The 26491-nt window shown below is 57.7% G+C and overlaps 1 protein-coding gene across 1 annotated transcript in view; it reads left to right on the top strand.

Annotated features, from left to right (window-relative positions):
- Window positions 1–26491, top strand: part of scpep1 (serine carboxypeptidase 1) — a 51131-nt gene that overhangs the window by 1383 nt on the left and 23257 nt on the right. Inside the window, 4 exon segments of the mRNA XM_072481974.1 lie at window positions 17389–17528; window positions 18456–18545; window positions 18853–18886; window positions 18889–19103. Of these exon segments, the coding sequence (XP_072338075.1) occupies window positions 17389–17528; window positions 18456–18545; window positions 18853–18886; window positions 18889–19103 (479 nt within the window).

The raw sequence follows: 26491 nt of genomic DNA, 5'->3' as shown, positions 1-26491 counted from the left end.
GACAACATCCACTGCCCTACCTGCATCAATCATCTTAGTGACCTCCTCGAAAAACTCTATCAAGTTAGTGAGACACGACCTCCCCTTCACAAAACCATGCTGCCTCTCACTAATACGTCCATTTGCTTCCAAATGGGAGTAGATCCTGTCTCGAAGAATTCTCTCCAGTAATTTCCCTACCACTGAAGTAAAGCTCACCGGCCTATAGTTGCCTGGATTATCCTTGCTACCCTTCTTAAACAGAGGAACAACATTGGCTATTCTCCAGTCCTCCAGGACATCACCTGAAGACAGTGAGGATCCAAAGATTTCTGTCAAGGCCTCAGCAATCTCCTCTCCAGCCTCCTTCAGTATTCTGGGGTAGATCCCCTCAGGCCCTGGGGACTTATCTACCTTAATATTTTTTAAGACACCCAACACCTCGTCTTTTTGGATCTCAATGTGACCCAGGCTATCTACACACGCTTCTCCAGACTCAACATCTACCAATTCCTTCTCTTGGGTGAATACTGATGCAATGTATTCATTTAGTACATCACCCATTTCCTCTGGCTCTACACATAGATTCCCTTGCCTATACTTCAGTGGGCCAACCCTTTCCCTGGCTACCCTCTTGCTTTTTATGTACGTGTAAAAAGCCTTGGGATTTTCCTTAACCCTATTTGGCACTCTCTCCTCCCGCGCTGTTTTCACTGTCCCGGCTCTCTCTCCTCCCGCGCTGTTTTCACTGTCCCGGCTCACTCACCTCCCGCGCTGTTTTCAATGTCCCGGCTCACTCTCCTCCCGCGCTGTTTTCAATGTCCCGGCTCACTCACCTCCCGCGCTGTTTTCAATGTCCCGGCTCACTCTCCTCTCGCGCTGTTTTCACTGTCCCGGCTCACTCAGCTCCCGCACTGTTTTCACTGTCCCGGCTCACTCTCCTCCCGCGCTGTTTTCACTGTTCCGGCTCACTCTCCTCCCGCGCTGTTTTCACTGTCCCGGCTCACTCTCCTCCCGCGCTGTTTTCACTGTCCCGGCTCACTCTCCTCTCGCGCTGTTTTCACTGTCCCGGCTCACTCAGCTCCCGCGCTGTTTTCACTGTCCCAGCTCACTCACCTCTCGCGCTGTTTTCACTGTCCCGGCTCTCTCACCTCTCGCGCTGTTTTCACTGTCCCGGCTCTCTCTCCTCTCGCGCTGTTTTCACTGTCCCGGCTCACTCTCCTCCCGCGCTGTTTTCACTGTCCCGGCTCACTCTCCTCTCGCGCTGTTTTCACTGTCCCAGCTCACTCAGCTCCCGCGCTGTTTTCACTGTCCCGGCTCACTCTCCTCTCGCGCTGTTTTCACTGTCCCGGCTCACTCTCCTCTCGCGCTGTTTTCACTGTCCCGGCTCTCTCTCCACTCGCGCTGTTTTCAATGTCCCGGCTCTCTCACCTCTCGCGCTGTTTTCACTGTCCCGGCTCTCTCTCCTCTCGCGCTGTTTTCACTGTCCCGGCTCACTCACCTCCCGCGCTGTTTTCACTGTCCCGGCTCACTCACCTCTCGCGCTGTTTTCACTGTCCCGGCTCTCTCTCCTCTCGCGCTGTTTTCACTGTCCCGGCTCACTCACCTCCCGCGCTGTTTTCACTGTCCCGGCTCACTCACCTCTCGCGCTGTTTTCACTGTCCCGGCTCTCTCTCCTCCCGCGCTGTTTTCACTGTCCCGGCTCACTCACCTCCCGCGCCGTTTTCACTGTCCCGGCTCTCTCTCCTCCCGCGCTGTTTTCACTGTCCCGGCTCACTCACCTCCCGCGCTGTTTTCAATGTCCCGGCTCTCTCTCCTCCCGCGCTGTTTTCACTGTCCCGGCTCACTCACCTCCCGCGCTGTTTTCAATGTCCCGGCTCACTCTCCTCCCGCGCTGTTTTCAATGTCCCGGCTCACTCTCCTCTCGCGCTGTTTTCAATGTCCCGGCTCACTCTCCTCTCGCGCTGTTTTCAATGTCCCGGCTCACTCTCCTCTCGCGCTGTTTTCACTGTCCCGGCTCTCTCTCCTCCCGCGCTGTTTTCAATGTCCCGGCTCTCTCTCCTCTCGCGCTGTTTTTACTGTCCCGGCTCACTCACCTCCCGCGCTGTTTTCACTGTCCCGGCTCACTCACCTCTCGCGCTGTTTTCACTGTCCCGGCTCTCTCTCCTCCCGCGCTGTTTTCACTGTCCCGGCTCACTCACCTCCCGCGCTGTTTTCACTGTCCCGGCTCTCTCTCCTCCCGTGCTGTTTTCACTGTCCCGGCTCACTCACCTCCCGCGCTGTTTTCAATGTCCCGGCTCTCTCTCCTCCCGCGCTGTTTTCACTGTCCCGGCTCACTCACCTCCCGCGCTGTTTTCAATGTCCCGGCTCACTCTCCTCCCGCGCTGTTTTCACTGTCCCGGCTCACTCTCCTCTCGCGCTGTTTTCACTGTCCCGGCTCACTCTCCTCCCGCGCTGTTTTCAATGTCCCGGCTCACTCTCCTCTCGCGCTGTTTTCAATGTCCCGGCTCACTCTCCTCTCGCGCGGTTTTCACTGTCCCGGCTCATTCTCCTCCCGCGCTGTTTTCAATGTCCCAGCTCACTGTCCTCCCGCGCTGTTTTCAATGTCCCGGCTCACTCTCCTCTCGCGCTGTTTTCAATGTCCCGGCTCTCTCTCCTCCCGCGCTGTTTTCATGTGAGCCTCCTCTGTGTCCCCTGTCCCAGACCAAGCTCTGTGCCCCCCCCCCTGCTGGGTGAATGGGCACGGTGCAGATTTCCCAAAGGAACTTCACACGGCGGTTTGTCTGGTGAGTTCCCCAGTCATTGATGCCGGAGAAAGCTTCCCGCTTGTGCTGGAGTGCGAGCTGAGATTTCATAAAACATGTTCAATTGGACTCCACAACACACGCTCTCTCCTATTCCAGATAACTACACACCCCCCCACACACACACACACACACATTCTCACCCACACCCACACACACATTCTCACCGACACACACACAGTCTCACCTACACCCACACACACAGTCTCACCCACACACACAGTCTCACCTACACCCACACACACACACACACACACACACAGTCTCACCTACACCCACACACACAGTCTCACCGACACACACACACATTCTCACCTACACCCACACACACATTCTCACCGACACACACAGTCTCACCTACACACACACACACACACACACAGTCTCACCTACACCCACACACAGTCTCACCGACACACACACACACACACACACACACACACACAAAATGAAAATGAAAATCATTTATTGTCACAAGTAGGCTTCAAATGAAGTTACTGTGAAAAGCCCCTAGTCGCCACATTCCGGCGCCTGTTCGGGGAGGCTGTTACGGGAATTGAACCGTGCTGCTGGCCTGCCTTGGTCTGCTTTCAAAGCCAGCGATTTAGCCCAGTGTGCTAAACCAGCCCCTATATTCTCACCTACACCCACACACATTCTCACCAACACCCCCACACACATTCTCACCGACACTCACACAGTCTCACCTACACCCACACACACACACACACACACAGTCTCACCTACACCCACACACACACAGTCTCACCGACACACACACAGTCTCACCTACACCCACACACACACAGTCTCACCTACACACACACACATACACACACACACAGTCTCACCTACACCCACACACACATTCTCACCGACACACACACAGTCTCACCTACACACACACACACACACACACACACACACAGTCTCACCTATACCCACACACACAGTCTCACTGACACACACACAGTCTCACCGACACACACACAGTCTCACTGACACACTCACAGTCTCACCGACACACACACTGTCTCACAGACACACACACAGCCTTACCTCCACACACACAGTCTCACCTACACACACACACACACACACACACACACAGTCTCACCTACACCCACACACACATTCTCACCGACACTCACACAGTCTCACCTACACACACACACATAGTCTCACTGACACACACACAGTCTCACCGACACACACACACACACAGTCTCACCGACACACACACTGTCTCACAGACACACACACAGCCTTACCTCCACACACACAGTCTCACCTACACACACACAGTCTCACCTACACACCCACACAGTCTCACCCACACACACACACTCACTTACACACACGCACACACACAGTCTCACCTACACACACACACACACACGAGCAAACGCCCCGTCACGCCCCATTTCGCACCTTGTCAGTGGGGTGAGTGTGAGAGACATCCCCCCCCTGCAGGACTATCAGCCCATTATTCACATCCTGACATCCTGCCCCATTTCCTACCTCGTTCCATGTAATCATATTTACCTCATATCCCTCAATACCTTCAGTTAACTAAAACCAAACCTCCTCAGATAGAAAATTAACTATTTATCAACAATTAACTGCTGTTTGCTTGACAGTGCAGCACTCCCTCAGTACTGAGCCCTTGACAGTGCGGCACTCCCTCAGTACTGAGCCCTTGACAGTGTGGCACTCCCTCAGTACTGAGCCCTTGACAGTGCGGCACTCCCTCAGTACTGAGCCCTTGACAGTGTGGCACTCCCTCAGTACTGAGCCCTTGACAGTGCGGCACTCCCTCAGTACTGAGCCCTTGACAGTGTGGCACTCCCTCAGTACTGAGCCCTTGACAGTGTGGCACTCCCTCAGTACTGAGCCCTTGACAGTGCGGCATTCCCTTAGTACTGACCCTCTGCCAGTGTGGCACTCCCTCAGTACTGACCCTCTGACAGTGCGGAACTCCCTCAGTACTGAGCCCTTGACAGTGCGGCACTCCCTCAGTACTGACCCTCTGACAGTGTGGCACTCCCTCAGTACTGAGCCCTTGACAGTGCGGCACTCCCTCAGTACTGACCCTCTGACAGTGTGGCACTCCCTCAGTACTGAGCCCTTGACAGTGCGGCACTCCCTCAGTACTGACCCTCTGACAGTGCGGCACTCCCTCAGTACTGACCCTCTGACAGTGCGGCACTCCCTCAGTACTGACCCTCTGACAGTGCGGCACTCCCTCAGTACTGACTCTCTGACAGTGCGGCGCTCCCTCAGTACTGACTCTCTGACAGTGCGGCGCTCCCTCAGTACTGACCCTCTGACAGAGCGGCACTCCCTCAGTACTGACCCCCTGACAGTGCGGCACTCCCTCAGTACTGACCCTCTGACAGTGCGGCACTCCCTCAGTACTGACCCTCTGACAGTGCGGCACTCCCTCAGTACTGACCCTCTGACAGTGCGGCGCTCCCTCAGTACTGACCCTCTGACAGTGCGGCACTCCCTCAGTACTGACCCTCTGACAGTGCGGCGCTCCCTCAGTACTGACCCTCTGACAGTGCGGCACTCCCTCAGTACTGACCCTCTGACAGTGCGGCTCTCCCTCAGTACTGACCCTCTGACAGTGCGGCGCTCCCTCAGTACTGACCCTCTGACAGTGCGGCACTCCCTCAGTACTGACCCTCTGACAGTGCGGCACTCCCTCAGTACTGACTCTCTGACAGTGCGGCACTCCCTCAGTACTGACTCTCTGACAGTGCGGCACTCCCTCAGTACTGACCCTCTGACAGTGCGGCACTCCCTCAGTACTGACTCTCTGACAGTGCAGCACTCCCTCAGTACTGACCCTCTGACAGTGCAGCACTCCCTCAGTACTGACCCTCTGGCAGTGCGGCACTCCCTCAGTACTGACCCTCTGACAGTGCAGCACTCCCTCAGTACTGACCCTCTGACAGTGCGACACTCCCTCAGTACTGACCCTCTGACAGTGCGGCACTCCCTCAGTACTGACCCTCTGACAGTGCAGCACTCCCTCAGTACTGACCCTCTGACAGTGCGGGGCTCCCTCAGTACTGACCCTCTGACAGTGCAGCACTCCCTAGGTACTGACCCTCTGACAGTGCAGCACTCCCTCAGTACTGACCCTCTGACAGTGCGGCACTCCCTCAGTACTGACCCTCTGACAGTGCGGCACTCCCTCAGTACTGACCCTCTGACAGTGCGGCGCTCCCTCAGTACTGACCCTCTGACAGTGCGGCACTCCCTCAGTACTGACCCTCTGACAGTGCGGCGCACCCTCAGTACTGACCCTCTGACAGTGCGGCACTCCCTCAGTACTGACCCTCTGACAGTGCGGCACTCCCTCAGTACTGACCCTCTGACAGTGCGGCGCTCCCTCAGTACTGACCCTCTGACAGTGCGGCTCTCCCTCAGTACTGACCCTCTGACAGTGCGGCACTCCCTCAGTACTGACTCTCTGACAGTGCGGCACTCCCTCAGTACTGACTCTCTGACAGTGCGGCACTCCCTCAGTACTGACCCTCTGACAGTGCGGCACTCCCTCAGTACTGACTCTCTGACAGTGCAGCACTCCCTCAGTACTGACCCTCTGACAGTGCAGCACTCCCTCAGTACTGACCCTCTGGCAGTGCGGCACTCCCTCAGTACTGACCCTCTGACAGTGCAGCACTCCCTCAGTACTGACCCTCTGACAGTGCGACACTCCCTCAGTACTGACCCTCTGACAGTGCAGCACTCCCTCAATGCTGACACTCTGACAGTGCAGCACTCCCTCAGTACTGAGCCCTTGACAGTGCGGCACTCCCTCAGTACTGAGCCCTTGACAGTGTGGCACTCCCTCAGTACTGAGCCCTTGACAGTGCGGCACTCCCTCAGTACTGAGCCCTTGACAGTGTGGCACTCCCTCAGTACTGAGCCCTTGACAGTGCGGCACTCCCTCAGTACTGAGCCCTTGACAGTGTGGCACTCCCTCAGTACTGAGCCCTTGACAGTGCGGCACTCCCTCAGTACTGACCCTCTGACAGTGCAGCACTCCCTCAGTACTGACCCTCTGACAGTGCGGGGCTCCCTCAGTACTGACCCTCTGACAGTGCAGCACTCCCTAGGTACTGACCCTCTGACAGTGCAGCACTCCCTCAGTACTGACCCTCTGACAGTGCGGCACTCCCTCAGTACTGACCCTCTGACAGTGCGGCACTCCCTCAGTACTGACCCTCTGACAGTGCGGCGCTCCCTCAGTACTGACCCTCTGACAGTGCGGCACTCCCTCAGTACTGACCCTCTGACAGTGCGGCGCACCCTCAGTACTGACCCTCTGACAGTGCGGCACTCCCTCAGTACTGACCCTCTGACAGTGCGGCACTCCCTCAGTACTGACCCTCTGACAGTGCGGCGCTCCCTCAGTACTGACCCTCTGACAGTGCGGCTCTCCCTCAGTACTGACCCTCTGACAGTGCGGCACTCCCTCAGTACTGACTCTCTGACAGTGCGGCACTCCCTCAGTACTGACTCTCTGACAGTGCGGCACTCCCTCAGTACTGACCCTCTGACAGTGCGGCACTCCCTCAGTACTGACTCTCTGACAGTGCAGCACTCCCTCAGTACTGACCCTCTGACAGTGCAGCACTCCCTCAGTACTGACCCTCTGGCAGTGCGGCACTCCCTCAGTACTGACCCTCTGACAGTGCAGCACTCCCTCAGTACTGACCCTCTGACAGTGCGACACTCCCTCAGTACTGACCCTCTGACAGTGCAGCACTCCCTCAATGCTGACACTCTGACAGTGCAGCACTCCCTCAGTACTGAGCCCTTGACAGTGCGGCACTCCCTCAGTACTGAGCCCTTGACAGTGTGGCACTCCCTCAGTACTGAGCCCTTGACAGTGCGGCACTCCCTCAGTACTGAGCCTTGACAGTGTGGCACTCCCTCAGTACTGAGCCCTTGACAGTGCGGCACTCCCTCAGTACTGAGCCCTTGACAGTGTGGCACTCCCTCAGTACTGAGCCCTTAACAGTGTGGCACTCCCTCAGTACTGAGCCCCTTGACAGTGCGGCACTCCCCTTAGTACTGACCCTCTGGACAGTGTGGCACTCCCTCAGTACTGACCCTCTGACAGTGCGGAACTCCCTCAGTACTGAGCCCTTGACAGTGCGGCACTCCCTCAGTACTGACCCTCTGACAGTGTGGCACTCCCTCAGTACTGAGCCCCTTGACAGTGCGGCACTCCCTCAGTACTGACCCTCTGACAGTGTGGCACTCCCTCAGTACTGAGCCCTTGACAGTGCGGCACTCCCTCAGTACTGACCCTCTGACAGTGCGGCACTCCCTCAGTACTGACCCTCTGACAGTGCGGCACTCCCTCAGTACTGACCCTCTGACAGTGCGGCACTCCCTCAGTACTGACTCTCTGACAGTGCGGCGCTCCCTCAGTACTGACTCTCTGACAGTGCGGCGCTCCCTCAGTACTGACCCTCTGACAGAGCGGCACTCCCTCAGTACTGACCCCCTGACAGTGCGGCACTCCCTCAGTACTGACCCTCTGACAGTGCGGCACTCCCTCAGTACTGACCCTCTGACAGTGCGGCACTCCCTCAATACTGACCCTCTGACAGTGCGGCGCTCCCTCAGTACTGACCCTCTGACAGTGCGGCACTCCCTCAGTACTGACCCCTCTGACAGTGCGGCGCTCCCTCAGTACTGACCCTCTGACAGTGCGGCACTCCCTCAGTACTGACCCTCTGACAGTGCGGCGCTCCCTCAGTACTGACCCTTTGACAGTGCGGCGCTCCCTCAGTACTGACCCTCTGACAGTGCGGCACTCCCTCAGTACTGACTCTCTGACAGTGCGGCACTCCCTCAGTACTGACTCTCTGACAGTGCGGCACTCCCTCAGTACTGACCCTCTGACAGTGCGGCACTCCCTCAGTACTGACTCTCTGACAGTGCAGCACTCCCTCAGTACTGACCCTCTGACAGTGCAGCACTCCCTCAGTACTGACCCTCTGGCAGTGCGGCACTCCCTCAGCACTGACCCTCTGACAGTGCAGCACTCCCTCAGTACTGACCCTCTGACAGTGCGACACTCCCTCAGTACTGACCCTCTGACAGTGCGGCACTCCCTCAGTACTGACCCTCTGACAGTGCAGCACTCCCTCAGTACTGACCCTCTGACAGTGCGGGGCTCCCTCAGTACTGACCCTCTGACAGTGCAGCACTCCCTAGGTACTGACCCTCTGACAGTGCAGCACTCCCTCAGTACTGACCCTCTGACAGTGCGGCACTCCCTCAGTACTGACCCTCTGACAGTGCGGCACTCCCTCAGTACTGACCCTCTGACAGTGCGGCGCTCCCTCAGTACTGACCCTCTGACAGTGCGGCACTCCCTCAGTACTGACCCTCTGACAGTGCGGCGCTCCCTCAGTACTGACCCTCTGACAGTGCGGCACTCCCTCAGTACTGACCCTCTGACAGTGCGGCACTCCCTCAGTACTGACCCTCTGACAGTGCGGCGCTCCCTCAGTACTGACCCTCTGACAGTGCGGCACTCCCTCAGTACTGACCCTCTGACAGTGCGGCACTCCCTCAGTACTGACTCTCTGACAGTGCGGCACTCCCTCAGTACTGACTCTCTGACAGTGCGGCACTCCCTCAGTACTGACCCTCTGACAGTGCGGCACTCCCTCAGTACTGACTCTCTGACAGTGCAGCACTCCCTCAGTACTGACCCTCTGACAGTGCAGCACTCCCTCAGTACTGACCCTCTGGCAGTGCGGCACTCCCTCAGTACTGACCCTCTGACAGTGCAGCACTCCCTCAGTACTGACCCTCTGACAGTGCGACACTCCCTCAGTACTGACCCTCTGACAGTGCAGCACTCCCTCAATGCTGACACTCTGACAGTGCAGCACTCCCTCAGTACTGACCCTCTGACAGTGCAGCACTCCCTCAGTACTGACCCTCTGACAGTGCAGCACTCCCTCAGTACTGACCCTCTGACAGTGCAGCACTCCCTCAGTACTGACCCTCTGACAGTGCGGGGCTCCCTCAGTACTGACCCTCTGACAGTGCAGCACTCCCTAGGTACTGACCCTCTGACAGTGCAGCACTCCCTCAGTACTGACCCTCTGACAGTGCAGCACTCCCTCAGTACTGACCCTCTGACAGTGCGGCACTCCCTCAGCACTGACCCTCTGACAGTGCGGCACTCCCTCAGTACTGACCCTCTGACAGTGCAGCACTCCCTCAGTACTGACCCTCTGACAGTGCGGCACTCCCTCAGTACTGACCCTCTGACAGTGCGGCACTCCCTCAGTACTGACCCTCTGACAGTGCGGCACTCCCTCAGTACTGACCCTCTGACAGTGCGGCACTCCCTCAGTACTGACCCTCTGACAGTGCAGCACTCCCTCAGTACTGACCCTCTGACAGTGCGGCACTCCCTCAGTACTGACCCTCTGACAGTGCAGCACTCCCTCAGTACTGACCCTCTGACAGTGCGGCACTCCCTCAGTACTGACCCTCTGACAGTGCAGCACTCCCTCAATGCTGACACTCTGACAGTGCAGCACTCCCTCAGTACTGACCCTCTGACAGTGCAGCACTCCCTCAGTACTGACCCTCTGACAGTGCAGCACTCCCTCAGTACTGACCCTCTGACAGTGCGGCACTCCCTCAGTACTGACCCTCTGACAGTGCAGCACTCCCTCAGTACTGACCCTCTGACAGTGCGTGGCTCCCTCAGTACTGACCCTCTGACAGTGCAGCACTCCCTAGGTACTGACCCACTGACAGTGCAGCACTCCCTCAGTACTGACCCTCTGACAGTGCAGCACTCCCTCAGTACTGACCCTCTGACAGTGCGGCACTCCCTCAGCACTGACCCTCTGACAGTGCGGCACTCCCTCAGTACTGACCCTCTGACAGTGCAGCACTCCCTCAGTACTGACCCTCTGACAGTGCGGCACTCCCTCAGTACTGACCCTCTGACAGTGCGGCACTCCCTCAGTACTGACCCTCTGACAGTGCGGCACTCCCTCAATGCTGACACTCTGACAGTGCAGCACTCCCTCAGTACTGACCCTCTGACAGTGCAGCACTCCCTCAGTACTGACCCTCTGACAGTGCAGCACTCCCTCAGTACTGACCCTGTGACATTGCGGCACTCCCTCAGTACTGACCCTCTGACTGTGCAGCAATCCCTCAGTACTGACCCTCTGACAGTGCGGCACTCCCTCAGTACTGACCCTCTGACAGTGCAGCACTCCCTCAGTACTGACCCTCTGACAGTGCGGCGCTCCCTCAGTACTGACCCTCTGACAGTGCGGCACTCCCTCAGTACTGACCCTCTGACAGTGCGGCACTCCCTCAGTACTGACCCTCTGACAGTGCAGCACTCCCTCAGTACTGACCCTCTGACAGTGCGGCACTCCCTCAGTACTGACCCTCTGACAGTGCGGCACTCCCTCAGTACTGACCCTCTGACAGTGCAGCACTCCCTCAGTACTGACCCCTCTGACAGTGCGGCGCTCCCTCAGTACTGACCCTCTGACAGTGCGGCACTCCCTCAGTACTGACCGTCTGACAGTGCGGCACTCCCTCAGTACTGACCCTCTGACAGTGCAGCACTCCCTCAGTACTGACCCTCTGACAGTGCGGCACTCCCTCAGTACTGACCCTCTGACAGTGCGGCACTCCCCTCAGTACTGACCCTCTGACAGTGCAGCACTCCCTCAGTACTGACCCTCTGACAGTGCGGCACTCCTCAGTACTGACCCTCTGACAGTGCGGCACTCCCTCAGTACTGACCCTCTGACAGTGCGGCACTCCCTCAGTACTGACCCTCTGACAGTGCGGCACTCCCTCAGTACTGACCCTCTGACAGTGCGGCACTCCCTCAGTACTGACCCTCTGACAGTGCGGCACTCCCTCAGTACTGACCCTCTGACAGTGCAGCACTCCCTCAGTACTGACCCTCTGGCAGTGCGGCACTCCCTCAGTACTGACCCTCTGACAGTGCAGCACTCCCTCAGTACTGACCCTCTGACAGTGCGACACTCCCTCAGTACTGACCCTCTGACAGTGCAGCACTCCCTCAATGCTGACACTCTGACAGTGCAGCACTCCCTCAGTACTGACCCTCTGACAGTGCAGCACTCCCTCAGTACTGACCCTCTGACAGTGCAGCACTCCCTCAGTACTGACCCTCTGACAGTGCAGCACTCCCTCAGTACTGACCCTCTGACAGTGCGGGGCTCCCTCAGTACTGACCCTCTGACAGTGCAGCACTCCCTAGGTACTGACCCTCTGACAGTGCAGCACTCCCTCAGTACTGACCCTCTGACAGTGCAGCACTCCCTCAGCACTGACCCTCTGACAGTGCGGCACTCCCTCAGTACTGACCCTCTGACAGTGCGGCACTCCCTCAGTACTGACCCTCTGACAGTGCGGCACTCCCTCAGTACTGACCCTCTGACAGTGCGGCACTCCCTCAGTACTGACCCTCTGACAGTGCGGCACTCCCTCAGTACTGACCCTCTGACAGTGCGGCACTCCCTCAGTACTGACCCTCTGACAGTGCGGCACTCCCTCAGTACTGACCCTCTGACAGTGCGGCACTCCCTCAGTACTGACCCTCTGACAGTGCGGCACTCCCTCAGTACTGACCCTCTGACAGTGCGGCACTCCCTCAGTACTGACCCTCTGACAGTGCAGCACTCCCTCAATGCTGACCCTCTGACAGTGCGGCACTCCCTCAGTACTGACCCTGTGACAGTGCAGCACTCCCTCAGTACTGACCCTCTGACAGTGCGGCACTCCCTCAGTACTGACCCTCTGACAGTGCAGCACTCCCTCAGTACTGACACTCTGACAGTGCGACACTCCCTCAGTACTGACCCTCTGAGAGTGCAGCACTCCCTCGGGGGTGGACCACACTGGTGGATGGGGCTGTACCAGGGGGCGGGGCCTGTCGAGTGTATCTTTCTCTGGGTCACGTGAGCGGGATGCAGCTGCTGGGAGCGGTGCTGCTGATCGTGTGGGGATTCCCCGCGGAAGGTCAGTGCCTGTCTCCCCCCCCCCCCCCCCGGTCCCCGCAACCCCCCCCGTTCCTGCACACCCCCCCCCCCCGGTCCCGCAACCCCCCCCCCCCCCGCAACCCCCCCCCCCCCCGCAACCCCCCCCCCCCCCGGTCCCGCAACCCCCCCCCCCCGCCCCGCAACCCCCCCCCCCCCCCCCGGTCCCGCAACCCCCCCCCCCCCCGGTCCCGGTCCCGCAACCCCCCCCCCCCCCCCGGTCCCGGTCCCGCAACCCCCCCCCCCCCGGTCCCGGTCCCGGTCCCGCAACCCCCCCCCCCCCCCGGTCCCGGTCCCGCAACCCCCCCCCCCGGTCCCGCAACCCCCCCCCCGGTCCCGGTCCCGGAACCCCCCCCCCCGGTCCCGGAACCCCCCCCCCCCGGTCCCGGAACCCCCCCCCCCCCCCGGTCCCGCAACCCCCCCCCCCCCCGGTCCCGCAACCCCCCCCCCCGGTCCCGCAACCCCCCCCCCCCCCGGTCCCGCAACCCCCCCCCCCCCCCGGTCCCGCAACCCCCCCCCCCGGTCCCGGTCCCGGTCCCGCAACCCCCCCCCCGGTCCCGGTCCCGGTCCCGGAACCCCCCCCCCCCCCGGTCCCGCAACCCCCCCCCCGGTCCCGGTCCCGCAACCCCCCCCCCCGGTCCCGGTCCCGCAACCCCCCCCCCCCCCGGTCCCGCAACCCCCCCCCCCGGTCCCGGTCCGGTCCCGCAACCCCCCCCCCCGGTCCCGGTCCCGGTCCCGGAACCCCCCCCCCCCCCCGGTCCCGCAACCCCCCCCCCCCCCCCCCCCCGGTCCCGCAACCCCCCCCCCCCCCCCCCGGTCCCGCAACCCCCCCCCCCCCGGTCCCGCAACCCCCCCCCCCCCCGGTCCCGCAACCCCCCCCCCCCCCCCCCCCCGGTCCCGCAACCCCCCCCCCCCCCCGGTCCCGCAACCCCCCCCCCCCCCCCCCCCGGTCCCGCAACCCCCCCCCCCCCGGTCCCGCAACCCCCCCCCCCCCCCCCGGTCCCGCAACCCCCCCCCCCCCCCCCCGGTCCCGCAACCCCCCCCCCCCCCCCCCGGTCCCGCAACCCCCCCCCCCCCCCCCCCCGGTCCCGCAACCCCCCCCCCCCCCCTGTCCCGCAACCCCCCCCCCCCCCCCCGGTCCCGCAACCCCCCCCCCCCCCCCCCTGTCCCGCAACCCCCCCCCCCCCCCCCTGTCCCGCAACCCCCCCCCCCCCCCCCCCTGTCCCGCAACCCCCCCCCCCCCCCCCTGTCCCGCAACCCCCCCCCCCCCCTGCAGGGTGAATGGGCACGGTGCAGATTTCCCAAAGGAACTTCACCGGCGAGTTCCCCAGTCATTGATGCCGGAAAAGCTTCCCGCTTGTGCTGGAGTGCGAGCTGAGATTTCATAAAACATGTTCAATTGGACTCCACAACACACGCTCTCTCCTATTCCAGATAACTACCAGTGCTCATTTGAATAGTGGACACACACACTACCCTTCTCCTCAGACAGACACACACTTCCCCAGATACACACGCACACACTTCCCCATGAACACACACAACTACTCCCCTCCCCAGCCCCCCACACACCATTCCTCTCCTCACACACACACACACACACACACACTTCCCCATACACACACAACTACTCCCCTCCCCAGCCCCCCACACACCACCCCTCTCCTCACACACACACACACACACTTCCCCATGAACACACACACCACTCCTCTCCTCACACACGCACACTTCCCCATACACACACACACTTCCCATACACACACACACTACTCCCCTCCCCAGACACACACGCGCGCATACTTCTCCATGAACACACACATAACTCCCCTCCCCAGACACACACACTTGCACGCACACTTCCCCATGAACACACACACACTTTCCCCATATGCACGTGCACAGTACCCCCCCTCCCCAGACACACACCACCCCTCTCCTCACACACTCACACTTCCCCATAAACACACACACACTTCCCCCACTCCCCCCAGACAAACACGCCCTCTTCCCCACTCCCCCCAGACACACACACCCTATTCCCCCCCCTCCCTCCCAGACACACACACCCTATTCCCCCCCCTCCCTCCCAGACACACACACCCGATTCCCCCCCTCCCTCCCAGACACACACACCCGATTCCCCCCCCTCCCTCCCAGACACACACACCCGATTCCCCCCCCTCCCTCCCAGACACACACACCCGATTCCCCCCCCTCCCTCCCTCCCAGACACACACACCCTATTCCCCCCCCTCCCTCCCAGACACACACACCCTATTCCCCCCCCTCCCTCCCAGACACACACACACCCTATTCCCCCCCTCCCTCCCAGACACACACACCCTATTCCCCCCTCCCTCCCAGACACACACACCCTATTCCCTCCCCCTCCCTCCCTGCCCACACACACACACCCTATTCCCCCCCCTCCCTCCCAGACACACACACCCTATTCCCCCCCCCTCCCTCCCAGACACACACACCCTATTCCCCCCCCCTCCCTCCCAGACACACACACCCTATTCCCCCCCCCTCCCTCCCAGACACACACACCCTATTCCCCCCCCCTCCCTCCCAGACACACACACCCTATTCCCCCCCCTCCCTCCCAGACACACACACCCTATTCCCCCCCCCCTCCCTCCCAGACACACACACCCTATTCCCCCCCTCCCTCCCAGACACACACACCCTATTCCCCCCCCCCCTCCCCAGACACACACACCCTATTCCCCCCCCCCTCCCAGACACACACACCCTATTCCCCCCCCCTCCCTCCCAGACACACACACCCTATTCCCCCCCTCCCAGACACACACACCCTCTTCCCCCCTCCCAGACACACACACCCTCTTCCCCCCCTCCCAGACACACACACCCTCTTCCCCCCCTCCCCCCCCCAGACACACACACCCCTCTTCCCCCCCCTCCCCCCCAGACACACACACCCCTCTTCCCCCCCCCCTCCCCCCCCAGACACACACACCCTCTTCCCCCCCTCCCCCCCCAGACACACACACCCTCTTCCCCCCCTCCCCCCCCAGACACACACACCCTCTTCCCCCCCTCCCCCCCCAGACACACACACCCTCTTCCCCCCCTCCCCCCCAGACACACACACCCTCTTCCCCCCCCCTCCCCCCCAGACACACACACCCTCTTCCCCCCCCCTCCCCCCTCCCCCCCCAGACACACACCCTCTTCCCCCCCTCCCCCCCTCCCCCCCCTCCCCCCCCCTCCCCCCCTCCCCCCCTCCCCCCCCCTCCCCCCCTCCCCCCCCAGACACACACACCCTCTTCCCCCCCTCCCCCCAGACACACACACCCTCTTCCCCCCCCTCCCCCCCAGACACACACACCCTCTTCCCCCCCTCCCCCCCAGACACACACACCCTCTTCCCCCCCCTCCCCCCCCAGACACACACACCCTCTTCCCCACTCCCCCCAGACACACACACACCCTCTTCCCCACTCCCCCCAGACACACACACCCTCTTCCCCACTCCCCCCAGACACACACACCCTATTCCCCCCTCCCCCCAGACACACACACCCTCTTCCCCCCCTCCCCCCCAGACACACACACCCTCTTCCCCACTCCCCCCAGACACACACACCCTCTTCCCCACTCCCCCCAAGACACACACACCCTCTTCCCCCAGACACACACACCCTCTTCCCCACTCCCCCCAGACACACACACCCTCTTCCCCGCTCCCCCCAGACACACACACCCTCTTCCCCACTCCCCCCAGACACACACACCCTATTCCCCACTCCCCCAGCCACACACACCCTATTCCCCACTCCCCCCAGACACACACACCCTATTCCCCACTCCCCCCAGACACACACACCCTCTTCCCCACTCCCCCCCCAGACACACACACCCTCTTCCCCGCTCCCCCCAGACACACACACCCTCTTCCCCACTCCCCCCAGACACACACACCCTATTCCCCACTCCCCCCAGACACACACACCCTATTCCCCACTCCCCCCAGACACACACACCCTATTCCCCACTCCCCCCAGACACACACACCCTCTTCCCCACTCCCCCCAGACACACACACCCTCTTCCCCACTCCCCCCAGACACACACACCCTCTTCCCCACTCCCCCCAGACACACACACCCTATTCCCCACTCCCCCAGACACACACACCCTATTCCCCACTCCCCCCAGACACACACACCCTCTTCCCCACTCCCCCCAGACACACACACCCTCTTCCCCACTCCCCCAGACACACACACCCTCTTCCCCACTCCCCCCAGACACACACACCCTCTTCCCCACTCCCCCCAGACACACACACCCTCTTCCCCACTCCCCCCAGACACACACACCCTATTCCCCCCCCCCTGCCCCCCCAGACACACACACCTCTTCCCCACTCCCCCCAGACACACACACACACACTCAGGGACAATGCACACTGGCCGTCTTCTTCACCACCCCTTGTCTATCTGGTCACACTGTTGGTGGATGTGTCTCCGTCACAGGTACTTGCGCTTCCCAAGATGGGAAGGAGGACTGGGGATACGTACCCGTCCGTAAGGATGCCAATATGTTCTGGTGGCTTTATTATGCAAACAATACGATGGAGAACTTCACCTCCGTGCCTTTGGTCATGTGGCTACAGGTAAACATGAGGGGGGGTCGGTGGGGGCGGTGGGGAGGGGGGGGCGGTGGGGAGGGGGGGGCGGCGGGGTGGGTGGGGGGCGGAGGGGTGGGTGGAGGGCGGCGGGGAGGGGGGGTGAGGGAAGGGGGCGCGGGAAGGGGGCAGGGAAGGGGGTGAGGAGGGGGTGGGGATGGCGGCAGGGGGAGGTGGGGGGGCGGGGAGGGGGTGGGGAGGAAGGGGGGTGGGGGAGGGCGGCGGAGGGGGGTGGGGGAGGTAGGGGGTGAGGGGTGGTGGGGGAGGGCGGCGGTGGTGGGGGAGGGCGGCGGTGGTGGGGGAGGGCGGCGGAGGTGGGTGAGGAAGGGGGTGGTGGGGGAGGGCGGTGGTGGGGGAGGGCGGCGGTGGGGGAGGGGGGTGAGGAAGGGGGTGGTGGGTGAGGGCGGTGGTGGGGGAGGGCGGCGGAGGGGGGTGGGGAGGGCGGCAGGGTGGGAAAGGTGGGTTTGGGCCCGGGGGATGGGTGAAGTGGGGGGGAGGCTAGTGGACGGGAGGCTAGTGGACGGAGGGTGGAAAGAGGATTGGGGATGAGGCCCTGGGGGAGACTAGGGGAGGGGCATGTTGAGGGATGATGCTGCCGGGAGAGGGGTTGGTTGGGTAGTAAGGGGGTGTTGGGGTTGGGGGAAGATGGAATGCTGGAGGTAGAGGAGGCAGTGTTGTAGGGGAATTGAGGAAGAGGTGTTGGGGGTAGGTATGGAGAGGGGAAGGGTGGAAGGGGGTGGGACGGGAGAGGGGGTAGGGTGGGAGGGGCTGGGTGGGAGGGGCTGGGAGAGGGGGATGGGGTGGGAGGAAGGTGAGGTGGGAGGGGAGGGGGGTTGGTTGGGAGGGGAGAGGGACAGGGGGATACACCTTCTGCTCTCCATTATATTTCTAACCCTTTCCCTTCCCTTTGTGTAGGGTGGTCCAGGCGCCTCAAGCACTGGATTCGGAAACTTTAAGGAGATTGGCCCTCTCGACACCGATCTGAAGCCTCGAAGCACCACATGGGTAAAGTTCCTCTCCAAAATCTAAGGATGAATGAGTTCAACCATCTCTGTCAGTCAGGATCCTCACTGATGTCTATGAGCTGGGTTAAATGCACTGAAACTGCCTTTGTGGTTTGGGTGTGGCGAGGTGGGTGGGGGTTGGCTTTAGCGATTGAAGATAAACCGTGTTTTTTGTGCTGCTCCTGTCCCGGATCCTCAATCTAACCCAGTTTGACTGAGTGAGTTCAATAAACTGCATTCTACTTTGACCCACCTGGTCGTGTTCTGTGAGGTGCCATCATTTTCTCTTGTCCCTTTCGCTGCGACAGGTGCAATCTGCCAGTTTATTGTTTGTGGATAACCCTGTGGCACCGGATACAGTTATACCACCAACGCTGACGCATTCGCCAGAGATCTCTCCATGGTAGTAACGGACATGATGTCCCTATTGAAGGAATTCTTCAAAGTGAAGTCGGAGTTCCAGGTAACGTCTCTACTGTTTGTTAGTTTCTGTGTATGCGACACATGTCATTGGCTAAAGACTTCACACCAGAGAGCAGCATCTGCAATAGCTTCTAAATAATGTGATCAATTTCTTGTCTGCATTAGCACACTATTGGGGCTGGTTTAGCACACTGGGCTAAATCGCTGGCTTTGAAAGCAGACCAAGGCAGGCCAGCAGCACGGTTCAATTCCTGTACCGGTCTCCCCGAACAGGCGCCGGAATGTGGCGACTAGGGGCTTTTCACAGTAACTTCATTGAAGCCTACTTGTGACAATAAGCGATTATTATTTCACTTCCTGGATTGATCAGTTTCTATTTCCTGCTCATTTTCCTCAACCCCCCCCCCCCCCCCCCCCCAAGCCAAATCTGCATTTTACCCCAGAATCCCGCAAATTCAATTCAATTCCGTGTCCGTCTGCCTCTTGGGGGATCAGCTTCCAGCATTCTTTCTCTTCATGACTGACCTTCTGAAAACCAATTCTCCTAATTTCTCCTCTATTCTTTGGTCAGTTATTTTAAAGCTTGGAGCTCTGTTTACAGACATTCTTCACAGCAGACACAGTCTTACTCTTCTCACACTATCAAAATTTTGAATATCCCCATCCTGCTTCTCTTTAACAATCCCTACTCTATCGGATTCTCAGGGGGCTTGACAGGGTCGATGCTGAGAGGATGTTTCCTCTTGTGGGAGAGTCTGGGACCAGACGGCAGAGTGAGGGGTCACCCATTTGAGACAGAGATGAGGAGGAATTTCTTCTCTGAGGGGAGTGAATCTGTAGAATTCTTTACCGCAGAGAGCTTAGAGGCTGGGGCGTTAAGCATGTTCAAGGCTGAAATGGACAGATTTTTAATCAGGGAGGGAATTGAGGGGCATTGGGGATGAGGCGGGAAAGTGGAGTGAGGATTATATCAGATAAGCCACGATCTCATTGAGTGGGAAGCAGACTCGATGGGCTGAATGGCCTATTTCTTCTCCCATGTCTTCTGGTTTACTACCAGCTTACAAAACCATCAGACATAGGAGCAGAATTAGGCCACTCGGCCCATCGAGTCTGCTCCACCATTCAATCATGGCTGATATTTTCTCATCCCCATTCTCCTGCCTTCTCCCCATAACCCCCGATCCCCTTATTAATCAAGAACCTATCTATCTCTGTCTTAAAGACACTCAGTGATTTAGCCTCCACAGCCTTCTGCGGCAAAGAGTTCCACAGATTCACCACCCTCTGGCTGAAGAAATTCCTCCTCCTCTCTGTTTTAAAGGATCGTCCCTTCAGTCTGAGATTGTGTCCTCTGGTTCTAGTTTTTCCTACTAGTGGAAACATCCTCTCCACGTCCACTCTATCCAGGCCTCACAGTATCCTGTAAGTTTCAATAAGATCCCCCCTCATCCTTCTAAACTCCAACGAGTACAGACCCAGAGTCCTCAACCATTCCTCATACGACAAGCTCTTCATTCCAGGGATCATTCTTGTGAACCTCCTCTGGACCCTTTCCAAGACCAGCACGTCCTTCCTTAGATACAGGGCCCAAAACTGCTCACAATACTCCAAATGGGGTCTGACCAGAGCCTTATACAGCCTCAGAAGTACATCCCTGCTCTTGTATTCTAGCCCTCTCGATATGAACCTGTTTAAGAAGGTAGCAGGGATAATCCTGGAAACTATAGGCCGGTGAACCCCACGTCGGTAACAGGCAAATTATTGAAGAGAATTCTCAGGGACAGGATTTATACCCATTTGGAAACAAATGGACTCATTAGCGATAGACAGCATGGTTTTGTGAAGGGGAAGTCCTTGATCGAGTTTTTTGAGGAGGTGACAAAGGTGATTGATGAGGGGAGGGCGGTGGATGTTGTTTATATGGACTTCAGTAAAGCCTTTGACAAGGTGCCTCATGGCAGACTGGCACAAAGGGTGAAGTCAGACGGGATCTGAGGTGAGGTGGTAAGATGGATACAGAACTGGCTCGGTCACAGAAGGCAAAGGGTAGCAGTAGAAGGGTGTTTTTCTGAATGGAAGGTTGTGACTCGTGTTCCACAGGATCGGTGCTGGAGCCTCTGTTGTTTGTACATAAACGATTTGGAGGAAAATGTAGCCGGTCTGATTAGTAAGTTTGTGGATGACACCAAGGTTGGTGGAGTGGCAGATAGTGTTGAGGATTGTCAGAGGATACAGCAGGACATAGATAGGTTGGAGACTTGGGCAGAGAAATGGCAAATGAGTTTAATCCGGTCAAATGTCAGGCAATGCATTTTGGTAGGTCTAAAATAGAGGAGAAATATACCGAAATTGCAGAACTCTGAGGAATGTAGAAAGTCCGAGAGATCTGGGCGTGCAGGTCCACAGATCTTTGAAGGTGGCAACACAAGTGGACATAGTAGTCAAGTAAGCATACGGAATGTTCGCCTTCATTGGATGGGGCATAGAATACAAAAACTGGTGAGTCATGCTACAGTTGTATAGAACCTTGGTAAAGCCGCACTTGGAATATTGCGCACAATTTAGTCGCCACAGTACCAGAAGGATGTGGAGGCTTTGGAGAGGGTGAAGAGGAGGTTTACCAGGATGTTGCCTGGTCTGGAGGGTGTTAGCTATGAGGAGAGGCTGAATAGACTCGGACTGTTTTCATTAAAAAGACGGAGGTTGAGGGGTGACCTGATAGACGTCTACAAGATTATGAGGGGCATGAATAGAGTGGATGGGCAGGCACTCTTTCCAGGGTGGAGGGGTCAGTCACCAGGGGGTTTAAGGTCCGTGGGACAAAGTTTCGAGGAGATGTGCGAGGCAGGTTTTTTACACAGAGGGTGGTGAGAGCCTGGACCCGCGTTGCCAGGGGAGGTTGTGGAAGCAGATACATTAACGGTGTTCAAAAGGCATCGTGACAAACACATGGATAGGACGGGTATAGAGGGATACGGCACAAGGAAGTGCTGAGGGTTTTGGCCAAGGGTGGTATCATGACCGGTACAGGCTGGGAGGGCCGAAGGGCCTGTTCCTGTGCTGTATTCCTTTGTTCTTTCATAATATTTGAATTTGCCTTCCTAACTGCTGAGCCTTCACATTAACCTAAGGAGCCCTTGTTCAAGGTTCTCTTAAGTCCCTTTGTGCTTCTGATTTCCTGAGCATTTCCTCATTTAGAAAATAGGCTATGTTTCCATTTCTCCTTCCAAAGTGCATAACCTCACACTTTTCCACATTGTATTCCATCTGCCACTTCATTGTCCACTCTCCCAGCCTGTCCAAGTCCTTCTGCAGCCCCCTGCTTCCTCAATACTACCTGTCCCTCTACAGATCTTTGTATCATCTGCAAACTTAGCAACAGTGCCTTCAGTTCCTTCTTCCAGATCATTTATGTATATTGTAAATGTTGTGGTCCCAGCACAGACCCCTGAGGCAGACCACTAGTCACCGGCTGCCATCCTGAAAAAGACCCCTTTATCCCCACTTTCTGCCTTCTGCCAGTCAGCCAATCCCAGTCAGCCAATCCTCTATCCATGCCAGGATCTTACCCTGAACACCATTAGCTCTTAACTTATTTAAGTCTCCTATGCGGTACCTTATCAGAGGCCTTCTGTAAATCTAAATAAATCACGTCCACTGGTTCTCCTTTGTCCAACTTCCTTGTTACCTCCTCAAAGAATTCTAACAGATTGTCAGACACGACCTCCCCCTTGACGAAGCAGTGCTGACTCAGTCCTATTTTACCATGCACTTCCAAGTACTCCGCAACCTCATCTTTAATAATGGACTCAAAAATCTTACCAATGACCGAAGTCAGGCTAACCGGTCTATAATTTCCCATCTTCTGCCTCCCTTAAACAGCGGTGTTACATTAGCCACTTTCCAGTCCTCTGGGACCCTTCCTGCCCCCAGTGATTCCTGAAAGATCATCACCAATGCCTCCACAATTTCCTCAGCTATCTCTTTTAGACCCTGGGGTGTAGTCCATCCGGTCCAGGGATTTATCCACCTTCAGACCTTTCAGTTTCCCCAGAACCTTCTCCTCAGTGATGGTCACTACACTCACCTCTGCCCCCTGATTCTCCTGGAGCTCTGGCATCCCACTGGTTGGATTGGATTGGATTTGTTTATTGTCACGTGTACCGAGGTACAGTGAAAAGTATTTTTCTGCGAGCAGCTCAACAGATCATTAAGTACATGAAAAGAAAAGGAATAAAAGAAAATACATAATAGGGCAACACAAGGTATACAATGTAACTACATAAGCACTGGCATCGGATGAAGCATACAGGGTGTAGTGTTAATGAGGTCAGCCCATAAGACGGTCATTTAGGAGTCTGGTAACAGTGGGGAAGAAGCTGTTTTTGAGTCTGTTTGTGCGTGTTCTCAGACTTCTGTATCTCCTGCCCGATGTAAGAAGTTGGAAGAGTGAGTAAGCCGGGTGGGAGGGGTCTTTGATTATGCTGCCTGCTTTCCCCAGGCAGCGGGAGGTGTAGATGGAGTCAATGGATGGGAGGCAGGTTCGTGTGATGGACTGGGCGGTGTTCATGACTCTCTGAAGTTTCTTGCGGTCCTGGGCCGAGCAGTTGCCATACCAGGCTGTGATGCAGCCCGATAGGATGCTTTCTATGGTGCATCTGTAAAAGTTGGTAAGGGTTAATGTGGGCATGTCGAATTTCCTTAGTTTCCTGAGGAAGTATAGGCGCTGTTGTGCTTTCTTGGTGGTAGCGTCGACGTGGGTGGACCAGGACAGATTTTTGGAGATGTGCACCCCTAGGAATTTGAAACTGCTAACCATCTCCACCTCGGCTCCGTTGATGCTGACAGGGGTGTGTACAGTACTTTGCTTCCTGAAGTCAATGACCAGCTCTTTAGTTTTGCTGGCATTGAGGGAGAGATTGTTGTCGCTACACCACTAGGTTCTCTATCTCCCGCCTGTATTCTGACTCGTCGTTATTCGAGATCTAGCCCACTATGGTCGTAACGTCAGCAAACTTGTAGATGGAGTTGGAACCAAGTTTTGCCACGCAAGTCGTGTGTGTACAGGGAGTAGAGTAGGGGACTAAGTACGCATCCTTGCGGGGCCCCGGTGTGAGGATTATTGTGGAGGAGGTGTAGTTGTTCATTCTTACTGATTGTGGTCTGTTGGTCAGAAAATCGAGGATCCAGTTGCAGAGTGAGGAGCCAAGTCCTAGGTTTTGGAGCTTTTATATGAGCTTGGCTGGGATTATGGTGTTGAAGGCGGAGCTGTAGTCAATAAATAGGAGTCTGATGTAGGAGTCCTTGTTGTCGAGATGCTCTAGGGATGAGTGTAGGGCCAGGGAAATGGCGTCTGATGTGAATTGCAGTGGATCAAGGCGTTCTGGGAGTATGGAGGTGATGCGCTTCATGATCAACCTCTCGAAGCACTTCATTACGACTGAAGTCAGGGCCACTGGACGGTAGTCATTGAGGCACGTTGCCTGGTTCTTCTTTGGTACCCGGTATGATGGTGGTCTTCTTGAAGCAGGTGGGGACCTCGGAGTGGAGTAGGGACAGGTTAAAGATGTCCGTGAATACCTCTGCCAGCTGGTCCGCGCAGGCTCTGAGTGCACGACCAGGGATCCCGTCCGGGCCCGTCGCCTTCCGAGGGTTCACTTTCAGGAGGCCAATCTGACTTCGGAAGCTGTGATGGTGGGTATGGGTGAATTATGGGCTGCTGGGCACTCACCAGTGGATTGTTGGTTACCTGCTCGAACCGAGCATAGAATGCATTGAGTTTATCGGGAGGGGTGTCTTCCACTGTGAAGACTGATGCAAAGTAACTATTCAGTTCGTCTGCCATTTCTTTGTTTCCTATTATTACTTCTCCAGCCTTATTTTCCAGTGGTCCAATGTCTATTTTTGCCTCTTACCTTTTATATATTGAAAAAAACTCTTCCTACCTTCTTTTATAATACTAGCTAGTGAGGCAGCACGGTGGCGCAGTGGTTAGCACTGCTGCCTCGCGGCGCCGAGGGTCCCAGGTTCGGTCCCGGCTGTGGGTCACTGTCTGTGTGGAGTTTGCACATTCTCCCCGTGTCTGCGAGGGTTTTGCCCCCACAACCCCAAGATGTGCAGGGTAGGTGGATTGGTCATGCTAAATTGCCCCTTAATTGGAAAAAATGAATTTGGTACTCTAAATTTTAAATAAGAAAAATAATACTAGCTAGCTTGCACTCGTACTTCATTTTCTCCCCCCCTTATTGCTTTTTTAGTTGTCCTCTGCTCGGTTTTAATGACTTCCCAATCCTCTGGCTTCCACTAATTCTCGCCACTTTGTATGTTTTTTCTTTAGCCTTTATGCTGTCCTTGACGTCCCTCGTCAGTCATGGATGCCTTGTCCTCTCCTTAGCATGTTTCCTCCTCCTGGGGATGAATTTTGGGGGTGAGGGGGAAAGAGAGTTTGCAGGTGCAAACAAAGCATCAAAACATTCCTGCCTCTATACCCCATCCTATCATGGCACTACAGCTCAAAATACTGGATGCCTTGCCACCCTCAATACTGAAGTCCCTTGGGTACCTTTCCAATAAACCTCCTCTGCTGTAGAATAAGCCCTTGCCATGGGTCAGGCCAAGCTGTTCCAGTGTGGCTTTAACTTCCATCTTCGGGCCTGAGCCACGATCTCCAAATCCCACGAATGCAGTAAAGAAAAATCTTCAACCCCCTTGGCATTCTGACTGAAGTGTGGTGCCCGCCTAGCTGAGGCAGGGCAGCGTGGCCAATCCACCTGCCCTGCACATCTTTGGGTTGTGAGGGTGAGACCTATGCAGACACAGGGCAAATGTGCAAACTCCACATGGATAAAGACCTGGGGCCGGGATCGAACCCGGGTCCTCTGTGCTGTGAGGCAGCAGTGCTAACCGCTGTGCCACCGTGCTGCCCATTTCTATGTTTCTGAAGCATATTATGTTGCGCTATTACCTTCAAAGATTTGTACCTTGTCCCTCTGCTCCTGTACCTCCCTCGAGTGATGTTTCCATCCATCTTTAACGATCAGGCACTGGAATCCTTTGCCTTATACAGGATGTGACTGGAGCTATAATGAAGCCCAGTGGGCACTGTGAAGACCCCGGTCCTTTACCCCCTCGCTGCCAACTCAAAATAGACGGAAAGAACAGAGCAGCTACTGGGTGGGGGGGGGGGGGGGGGGGGGTTCGGGCCTCTGGGTGAGGGAGGGGGGGGCCGGGCCTCTGGGCGGGGGGAGGGTGGGTTCCGGCTGGGGGGAGGGGGGGGGTCAGGCAGAGGGGGGGGTTCGGGTGGGGGAGGGGGGGATCGGGCCTCTGGGCTGGGGGAGGGGAGGGGGGGGGGGTTCGGGCAGGGGGAGGGGCCGGGTTCGGGCCTCTGGGTACAAGTGCGGAGTGTGTTTTTTCAGAGCATTGTGAAGTTTTACTTGGAGCTGTTCCCTCCCACATGGCGTGCGTGCTCAGTTACCCGGGCAGCAGCAGGTGCATAGAGGTCTGGATTTCCCGGGTGCAATG

The sequence above is a fragment of the Scyliorhinus torazame genome, chromosome 18 (genome assembly GCF_047496885.1).
Source record: "Scyliorhinus torazame isolate Kashiwa2021f chromosome 18, sScyTor2.1, whole genome shotgun sequence".
NCBI lineage: Eukaryota > Metazoa > Chordata > Chondrichthyes > Carcharhiniformes > Scyliorhinidae > Scyliorhinus > Scyliorhinus torazame.
Note: the sequence above shows the minus strand (reverse complement) of the source record. Positions and strands in the feature narration are given on the sequence as shown.